Source organism: Osmerus eperlanus, chromosome 3 (genome assembly GCF_963692335.1).
Source record: "Osmerus eperlanus chromosome 3, fOsmEpe2.1, whole genome shotgun sequence".
Classification (NCBI taxonomy): Eukaryota; Metazoa; Chordata; class Actinopteri; order Osmeriformes; family Osmeridae; genus Osmerus; species Osmerus eperlanus.
Window position 1 is genome coordinate 15,796,295 of NC_085020.1, and position 10,100 is coordinate 15,806,394.

Sequence of the window (10,100 nt, forward strand, 5' to 3'; positions counted from 1 at the left end):
AAGAAAATACTTCTTATCATTTGATTATTACACTTTGGATCATAAATCCTATTGTCACCGACTTTGAATGATTGTTCAGTCTTTATAATCTCTCCAAATGATAAATGACACTTTATCAAATGAACAAAGGTTTCAAAGCGGGCTTTGGTCTGTCGTCTCCCCAACGTGACGTCATGCAATGCATTGTGGGGGAAAGAAGAATCATTGCAAAAAGTACTTTTTCGTATTATATTCCGTTTTGTGACACCCAACAACATCAGATACAATGGATAACAGTTTAAATGTTTATTACCAACAAGTAAATAGCGAAAATTCGTTGGAAAAATAAACCTGCCATATGGCCTTTAAGCTTTTGGATAAAACCGGAAATCGCAGAAAATCTATATAACCGGAAATTGACGAACTAGAATGCGTTGATACTTTGTGCTGCCAATTCATTATACGATACGGGATAAAAGGTAGGCTAGAGAGAATACATAAATGCAATCGTTTACACATATTGTAACTAAAATAAGCAAGGAAAAAATCATTAAGAAGTAGAGCTAATACTAAAGTTTAAAATGTAAAGTGCAAATATGCACAAAAGTAGGCTACCAGTATTGTAGAGCTATAGACCAATAACTCGTTTAAGATTACGTTTAAAGATAAGGGGTAGTGCTAGCAAGTCTAATTCGTTGTCATTTTTTTCATGTCATTGACTTAAAATGTATTTAAATATTCCAGGCCGAGTCCAAATGAAAGGAAGCATGATTCATGAGCGAAAAGGCTTGTTAGCTGGCTCATACTAGGAATGAAGTTGAGACCCAACGTTAGAGCTAACCCTAACCATAGCTAATAGGGCCTACTGTAATCAACGTTTCGTTTAAGGTTCATCATAGAAAGCTGGAACCAGCTAGCTTCCTATGGATAATATATGTAGATTGATAAAGTAGTGCTTGTTGTACCAGTTGATATTATAAACAGCTTCGTGACATTGCCTAGTCTACCTTTGTGGACACTGCAATTTAAAAAGCAACCCATCTGTTTGCAATCCACTGTGGAATTGCTAACGTGGTACAGATGCTTATCTACCTGTCTACTTATGCTATCTACCTGAGCTGTAGCATCTGTTTCAATTAGACTAGGTTTATTTGCTATATCAGGGATTATCTATCTTTTGTTCTTAACTAGCATGTGCTGCCTATATTAAGTACAGTAGAGGAAACCATCTTTCTTACATTTAGTAGACACCCTTATCCAGAGCGTCTTCCTTATTAGACAAGCACATTAACAACACACTAAAGAAATAACTAGCTACATTATTAGTAGCACATAGTAATTTAGGCCAACACACTTTTAGATTAGCTAGTTTAAATGGCAACTTTTTTGCCTATCTGATTCAAACCTGTTATTTGAAACAGTTTTAGATACCTAACCTAACCTGTAGATAACTAGCTACTTCTCAAGTTAACTGATTTGTATGTGTGCCTGCCAGGTTTAAGTAGTTTTGTAATGGGTGATCATTTTTTTGGATACTCAAACATTAACTATCCTTTTGGGGTCTGTAAACTCAACTACACAATCACAACAAATTGTTGTAATTTTTTTTTAGCAGGTTACTTGGGATGTATGAGAGATCACCGGAGCCAAGGAGCTTGGGCAGTGAGATCACAGGAGGATAGAGTTGCTTTGTCCTCTGACAGCTACAGATGCCCTGGCCCTGGCAGCCATAGTTGACAGCAATGGCCAGTGATTCACAGCAGTTACCTTCTCGAGGACCGTACATTGGTGTAATCACCAACAGAACCACCAACCTGGTGATACGTGGGGCCATGCTGTTCTCCGTTGGGGTGTTCTTGGCCCTGGTGCTCAACCTGCTGCAGATCCAGAGGAACGTCACTCTCTTCCCCCCAGATGTCATCAGTAGTATTTTTTCCTCAGCCTGGTGGGTGCCACCCTGCTGTGGTACAGCCTCAGGTAACTCATGTAGAGACAACATACACAGCTTGACGCCAGTTATGCAAGCTACATTGTTATAAGATTAGACCTTTACAAAGTACTCAGTTGCACAATGGAAATACTCTTAAAATATACTCTTATTTGGTTTTAAGTCAGTATTTATCTTCATCACTCAAACAGCACTAAGAAAGGAACATACCAAATCAAATTTATAATTTGTATTAACTGCATGTCAGTGTACATCACCATGCATGCTACCTTTTTATTGAATTTACCTCCCCTGGGTCTACAACAGTAAAGGTCATGTAAGTCCCAGGTGGACTACTAAGCAAAGCACTATAACCCAAGGCACATACCGCAGAGAATGCTGTTCTATTCCTTCAGGACATTTCCACTTGTTGCTTGAGTACACTTGCTTCAAACCCATCATGTTGTACTGGCTATATTAGGCATCTTGTAAATTGGCTGCAATTTCCTTCGTGATCTACTAGCCTTTTCTTATTATTACCAGTGTTCCTCTATGTTGATTTTGCTGCCACATTTCTGCCGCCACGGTATCAGAAATAGACTGCCTTTTGTACAGCCCTATCAGCAGTGATTGAGTTCATGTCGGAGAATAGCACGGACACGGGCTTCACACCGCGAGTGGGCACGCTCGCCACTCGGCGGAAAAGGGAGAGAACTGCCGCTGTCTGGAGGATAACTAGCCAGTTGAGATCGCGTGTGTGCGTCCTTGAGAACTGCAAGTCGTATAACTTGTTGTCAGTTCATTTACGTTTTTTAAATTAAGTTAACTGGTGATTTTCGTTGTTTGTATTCTTCACCTGCTAGCAAAATTCCACGTGGCTGTTGATTTGATAGGGATTGCTGAACGCCCTTGCTCACGTTTGTATTTTAGGTGCATTATTATTTTTCATACATTTATGTTTCATACGTAAAACATTTGGCGGCGGGGCTGGGGGGGGGGGCATGTTGTTTGGACAGACCTGCCCCCACTGCCAAAAAAATTCCTAAAGGCAACACTGTATTACGCATCTTATTCTCCCATTGGAGTCTATGGCAGCCCTAAGAACCATATATTCTTAAACTTGGTGAACCATAATTTCACCAAGTTTCATGTCTCCCATTGGAGCACTCTAGCACCACCAATTGGTCAAATTTTGAAGTGCGTTTACGCGAACTTTTTGAACCGTATGCCTGATTTTCAAAGATGAGGTATTGTTGGATTCCCTGGATCAACGAGTTCAACGCACTCAATGGCATCATTTCCAATTATATTTATCCGCCATTTTGAATTTTAAGGAAAAACCTTTTTCGCTACTCCTCAATTTTTTGTCCGATCTTCCCCAGAATTTGCACACATGATCTTCCAAGCCTCAAAAAAGTGGAAGGATTTCCACTTTCGCAATCGTTTGTCAGTTACAGCCAATAAAAGTCGTCAACGATAACTGTTGATTTGATTGCCTTAAGTGATTCCTTTGTCTGGTAATATCTTGGGAAAGTCCTTGTCTGACACGTTAATTTACGACACCAGCCAAATTGACGCGGCCGCCATTAATGATAAAAGCACAGATTCTTCAGACCAAGCCTAAAAAAAGTTATCATGTTTTTTTTTCGAAACCTATCTAAATCAGCAGCAATGCCGCCAATAATAATAATAATAATAATAATATAATAAGACTTTATTTATATAGCACATTTCATACAAGAATTGCAGCTCAATGTGCTTTACATAAAATCAATAAAAACAAACAATAATAATAAAAACAATAATACAAGTGATAAAAGTAATACAAATAAATAACAAAATTTAAATGGAACAAAACAAAATACAAGCCGCAGTCTTTACGGGAATCAAAAGCACATATAAGCCGCAATGTATCTGCGGTCTCTCGAATCCGTTTTAGACTCAAGCTGCCTTTGCAGTTTCCAAAACATATAACAAACCAGACTAGCCGCAATCTGCGGTCTCTCTAATCCGTCTTGGACCCGAGCTGCCTTTGCAGTTTCCAAAACATATAACAACCCAGACTAGCTGCAATCTATCTGCGGTCCCTCAAATACAAAAAATTGTAATAAAACAATAATAAATAAATAAAAGTAGTAAAACAGTTCTGAGATAAAATTAGTTAAATGCTTTGGTAAAAATATAGGTTTTAAGCTGTCTTTTGAAAATGTTGTATTCTGTAGCCAAATAGGATGTTGGGTCGTATCTCAGAAAATCTTTGCTGCATTTACACCAAACTTGCTACCTGTACTCGGAACCTTGTACTGAGGATGTTTAAAATGTTTATTTGGGTTTCTTAGGTCTGATTTGCTTGGCCCCTCATTGCTGCCTGCAGCTATATTTTAAAACTATAGGTTACAAAATAGTTGGACACAGCTTCGCTGCAGTCTCCGAACAATACTCGTATGCTGTTGCAGCAATGAAAATGGTTGCTTGATTTATTTGCTGTCTACTCAATTTCTCTCTATCCCACTGTTTCTCTTTTTTTTCCTATCAGCCATGATTGGTCTGCTGTACCCTTGCATTGACAGTCGTCTGGGAGAGCCTCACAAATTCAAGCGTGAATGGTCGAGTGTGATGCGTTGTGTAGCTGTGTTTGTGGGTATCAACCACGCCAGTGCTGTATCTTTCTAAGTTAGCAGAACATTAAAATCACCCATGGCTTTGAAAATTAACATTGTTATAGTATAAAATCATTGCCAGTTTTGGCAAAACTTTTAACCCTTGTGCTGCCTTCGGGTCACACGACCCAAAGGTTCACAACGAACCATCGTTGTGTTTACCCAATTTTACCCAATACAAAAACGAATAAATAGCATTTTCTTTTAACCGTTGCAATGTGGGGGGTCTGAGACAGCCCGACGGTTAAAAGAAAATGCTTCACTTTGTTTTTGTATCCGGTTAAGTTGTCGCAATACGACGGTGGGTCATAATGACTGATGGGTCAGAATGACCCGAAGATAACACAAGGGTTATAGTCTTTGTACGAAAACAATCTTGTATTTCATCATAGAAGTTGCAAACAGTTTTGGCATCAATCATGTTATTTTATACATAAGAATGTGACCACTGTTAGCTGTGGAAAATACAATGTAAACATTACTGGAGACAAACCATGTGCAGACCCTTAGTAGCAATCATAAGCTAAATCCTACATTGTCCTGTTTGTAAATTTGTGTAACCAAGTTGTGATGCAGCCTTTGTAGGGAGGCAGGTGGCTGAGCGGTTAGGGAATCGGGCTAGTAATCTGAAGGTTGTCAGTTCGATTCCCAGCTGTGCCAAATGACGTTGTGTCCTTGGGCAAGGTACTTCACCCTACTTGCCTCGGGGGAATGTCCCTGTACTTACTGTAAGTCGCTCTGGATAAGAGCGTCTGCTAAATGACTAAATGTAAGTACAGAAGATAATCAAGAACCATAAGTTCAGTCCTAACAGTTTTTCAATGGTTGGTACCAAGGAATGGGCTGTATTTTTATTTATTTTACCAGACACAGTACAACTGTAACATCAATTCAACTACAATAGTACATCATTCTGAAGTTGTGATGGTATTAATCAATTTAAGAACCTTAACCACCTCCCTCAGAAAGTTGACTTTGCTAACAATGTGCAGCTGTCCCTGACCCTGGCTGCCCTTTCAGTCGGCCTGTGGTGGACCTTTGACCGCTCACGCAGTGGTTTTGGCCTTGGTGTGGGCATTGCCCTGCTGGCTACCCTGGCCACTCAACTCCTAGTCCACAATGGAGTGTTTCAGTAAGTACACACAAACTTTTTTTTTTTAAACATGGCACACATCACAGTAGAGCGCTGCAATGAGACTCTCTTGTAGTCTTCCCCCCCTCCCACAGACACCTGTGGATTGCGTTCTCTGTCTGGGTCACGACCAAGGATGTCTCCATGACAATACAATCTGCAAACTGTGAATCTATCTGACTGTGACCTAGGCAAAGGCGTCAGCCCAGGCCTACTCATTCACTAACTTTCACCTACTACAGATATGCCAGCACATATATGCCATCATATGCCATGTATGTGCCTATGTGTTGAGGTGTTTTTTCCCTGTTCCCACACTGTACTCCTCTAGGAGCATAGTCTGGGGATTGACTTTTTCTCTCCTCTCCTCTCCTCATGTTTCTGCAGAAATTTTCAAGGGGGCGCCGATAATGGCTGCCTCGGTCGGTATCTTTCGGCCAAAGTAAATTCCTTGTCTGTGCAAACTTTCATGGCGAATAAAAACCCATTCTGATTCTGATCACACTGCCAACACACACATACATACATTTCCTGGTGAAATTAAAATAATTCCAAACTTGTTAAATCAACCAACATTTGTGCCTTAGTGGTGCAGATATGATGCATAACATACAATATTGATTGTAACTTTAAAATCTAGGCATCCTCAATTATAAAATCCTGGACATTTACACTTTCTCCACAGACATGTATGAGTAGGTTTAAGAAACATTTCATCTGAAACCAAATGGGGCAACATGGGTTATGATGTGGTATACTTGAGTGACATTTCAGTTTGGGGCTTGTTCTATTCTGAGGAAGAAGGCCACAATCGTTATGGTACAAAATGGACAGGGCGCATTTATATGTTCAATTCATAGTCATTACCACACTGAAAATAACTACAGAAGTCTCAACACAATCTAATAAAGTTTAATGTGTTATCCATGCTGTGAATACTATTCTAAGTCTACCCATCTGACTTACTCAAGTTGCATGTGAAATGTATTTATGGAATGGAAAACAATGTTTTGGTGTGACAAAAACATTGACCAACCTCTTTAAGAAAAGTGTTCTTCATTGTGTATTCTGAATGAGAAGAAAACATTATTTGGAGGAAAAAAAACACAGCCGCCTTCCAGTCTCCCAAAGTTGCATTCAATGAGAATACATTTAGTTGAGAATCCTAATGTTTGTTGCTATGCTAACATACCTCTTCTTTTATATCAGGTATACATCTCCAGACTTCCTATACATTCGCTCCTGGTTACCCTGCATCTTCTTTGCTGGTGTGATAACCATGGGAAACATAGGAAGACAGCTAGCCATGGTAAGAAACACAGTTTGCATCCAACTTGTCACTAGACTTTCTTAATTTGAGATCAACAATATATTCTGTAACTCAATAAAATTGTGAAAGTGTGTATCTTTTAATATGAATTCACAAAACAAGGATTTTTCACTGTAGTACATCTTACATGTATTCCTATCTTGGCTTATTTTTTCTCAGTATGAATGCAAAGTTGTTCAAGAAAAGACTCATCAAGACTGACAGTTCAGAGATCTACATAAAAATGAAGTTCAACAAAAAGCCTGTTGAAATTTAAGAACTTCTTTATTGCTCAGCTTTGAAAAGGATGGGTCAACTACGGTGGCAGTGGAGTGCTCACACACTGCTAAAGAAAAATAAACAATGCTTTTCTGCAAGTCAGTGTTTTGATCGGCCCATTGAAGTAAAACTATATGATCCCACATCTGTCAACATCATGGAATGGATATGAAACAGTTTGATATGAAATCGACATGAGAATAATTTTACAACAGAAAATTTAAATAATTACACAATGAGAGAAATTAGTGGAAGTTAAGATTTCTTCAGTGTAGTGTCGTTGCAATCTATGATTGTAAATTCACAGGAACAATAACTTCTGATCTTGTGGTGTTTTGGTCACCTTAGCTCCTGTGGTTTGGATCATTTGGCTTCATTGTGCCAAACACACTTTTACAAGGGATCAGCTATGACTTACGTATCTCATGTAATAGTAGAGCCATCCATAACTTCTGTAGATATAGTATTGTGTCCAAATCTTAAGTATAAACGTTCAATTTATAGTGCATGTCCTTTTGGCTGTAATGGCCCTTGTTGATGCCATCCCTGATAATCAGTGTGGTGGGTCCAGAGGGTGTTCCTGAAAACACACTAACCAATTCTACATCCATACGGAAAGGGAGTCTGGTGGCTCTTATTCAAATACAATAACGGCCAACTGGGTCGGACCCTCTTCTGGTCAGCAGGTCAGACCCCACTGTTTTTGGTTGGTGTGTTCTGGCCTTCACTTGCCCCCATGTCCATATGGGTGGCTGCTTTATCCTGTCATACAACCTCTCACACCTGATAAATCAGACCAGTATAACTGGATTCAGCCATTGGTCTGAATAACTTGAATGGGACTATACTGTTAACTGACTGGTTTTTGGTGTGAAGGGAGTATAATAAAGTCTCGTTGAATAAAATCGAGGGTGATCTTGATTGATTTGTTTTGGTCGCGTAATAATGAAAGGGTCCAAATACAGTGTTATATAACACACTGCATGTTGAGTTTAAAACTTGTCCAGACGTGGGGTCGTATTCACAAAACATCTCATCTTACCACTGAGTTTTCCTAAACGCCAGTAAAAGTTCTTAGCAAAGAGTTTCTTCCTAAAACATATTCACTAAGCTGCTGAGACCTACTTTTTCTAAGGAATACAGAGAAATCTTAACCTAAGACAAAGGGCGGGGTTGACCTTGTTGCTAAGGATGATGTCAACAAGCATACGAACTATGCCCACAGTGTTTGGCTAATGGGGGATGGATTGTTGTCAATGATTTCATCTTATTACACGGCTCTTCTTAATGCTGTAGAATGCTCCATTCACTTGAATGGGGCTTCCCAAAGTTCTGTGGTCTGTCTATTTTTCCATATTTGACCATTGCTATGCATAATTGACCGCTGTCAAGGGAAGTGGCCTTTTTGCCTCGGATTCATGTCTCGTAGCACTCCACAAGTAGTCCGGTAACTTATCAACCCCAGCATATTCCGTTGCTTAGCGACGTCAGCTGAATTGAAGCCTACCGGAAAAATATGTAGCCTACATACCAGGCAACTATGGATGAGTTTCTGATTAACTTTAATATTTTGGGGAAATACGGTGATTTTGATTCTTGGTTAAAGGCTGAGTTGTTGCCATCGCCAGTGAAGAAAAGACAGAGGACAGCAGCGTTGCTTAGCGACGTCAGCTGATTTGAAGCCAACGTCTTCGAAGTTCAACATCTTTGGCGAACTATTTCTCTGCTGATCAACACTACGAATGGTAACAAATACATTTTAAAAAGACCAGTTAGGTCTTTTTAAAATTGGGGGAGGGGTGTAGCTTCAGGGCGAAGCTACACCCCTCCTTATTTTCCCGATAACGACCGGTGTTCTATACATTATCCCGCTTATTACACAGCTACTTGCTAAAATGAAAACATTTCAATTTGAGAGAAATAGTTTGCCAAAGACGTTGTGTCCCCTTACATAGACATATTGTAGAACAAGGTCATATGTTGCGATTTGCGTGAAGTAAAAAATAAATAAAAATGTTGCCATTTTCAAATAGATGTTCAATTGTAGGTTGTGTCACTAATTAAAGAACTATATGTAAGGGATAATGCCCGACAAGGTGCGCGTCGGACGGTTCACGCCTCCGCATCGTCCATTATCAGGTGATATTGTACACCTCGAAGGGCATTATCCCGCTTATATCATAGTCACTCGCCAACAATTTTTTTTTACATTTGTTTTCAGGCGTTTTTCAATAGAAATCTAAAGTTTTTTAACGTTAGGCAACTCTGATATTTCTAGTCCGCTCAGCTCATAGAACCAACACTGGCTTGACTTTGGCTGAGCTATTAGCCCGAATGCTAACGGTATGATAGCAAGATTCAAAGGCAATAACATTGTGTACAGTTGACAAAACAGTAAATATAATTTTACAGTATGTTTGACAAGAATATTTGCTAGCTAACCAGCTATGTCACTGTCCCAAAATCAATATCAAGATTTTCACAAACAAAGTATCGGCCATATACTAGTACTGCACTAGGCTACAGTACGGCCGCAGCCTGTGGAGCAAGTTGAATAGCACATGATGTGAGATGACCGCATCAAAGTTGACATATTCTCTCCAAACAGTAATTATAATTTGACAGTATGTTTAACAACAAGACTAGCCAGCTATCCAGCCATGTCATTGTCCCCAAATAAAATCAAAATTTTAAGAAGAAAATAATCGGCCATGTGTAGAGTTGCGGCTACTGTTGTGTTGGCCGTAGCCTGCCTGAAGTAGATTGACTAGCGAGGTGAATAGCGAATGGGACGTGAGATGAGCGGTTACATGA

At 39.5% G+C, this 10,100-nt stretch overlaps 1 protein-coding gene across 2 annotated transcripts; it reads left to right on the forward strand.

Annotated features, from left to right (window-relative positions):
- The first annotated feature begins 361 nt into the window (after nt 1-361).
- Nucleotides 362-8,308, forward strand: insig2 (insulin induced gene 2). 2 transcript variants are annotated; one of them, XM_062457452.1, is made up of 6 exons: nt 362-458; nt 1,592-1,956; nt 4,443-4,567; nt 5,532-5,698; nt 6,908-7,007; nt 7,188-8,308. In XM_062457452.1, exons 2-6 carry the CDS (start codon nt 1,722-1,724, stop codon nt 7,227-7,229), a joined length of 669 nt encoding a protein of 222 aa, XP_062313436.1. In that variant the 5' UTR covers nt 362-458; nt 1,592-1,721; the 3' UTR covers nt 7,230-8,308. The 2 variants fall into 2 exon arrangements, with proteins under 2 accessions (XP_062313436.1, XP_062313437.1); XM_062457453.1 differs by lacking the exon at nt 1,592-1,956 and having other exon boundaries at nt 428-458.
- The last annotated feature ends 1,792 nt before the right edge of the window (nt 8,309-10,100 follow it).

Coding starts and splice junctions, on each gene's coding strand:
- insig2 (XM_062457452.1), top strand. CDS start 1,722: ATGGCCAGTGATTCACAGCAGTTACCTTCTCGAGGACCGTACATTGGT. Junction 5,699..6,907: donor GTCCACAATGGAGTGTTTCA/GTAAGTACACAC, acceptor CTTTTATATCAG/GTATACATCTCCAGACTTCC. Junction 7,008..7,187: donor TAGGAAGACAGCTAGCCATG/GTAAGAAACACA, acceptor ATTTTTTCTCAG/TATGAATGCAAAGTTGTTCA.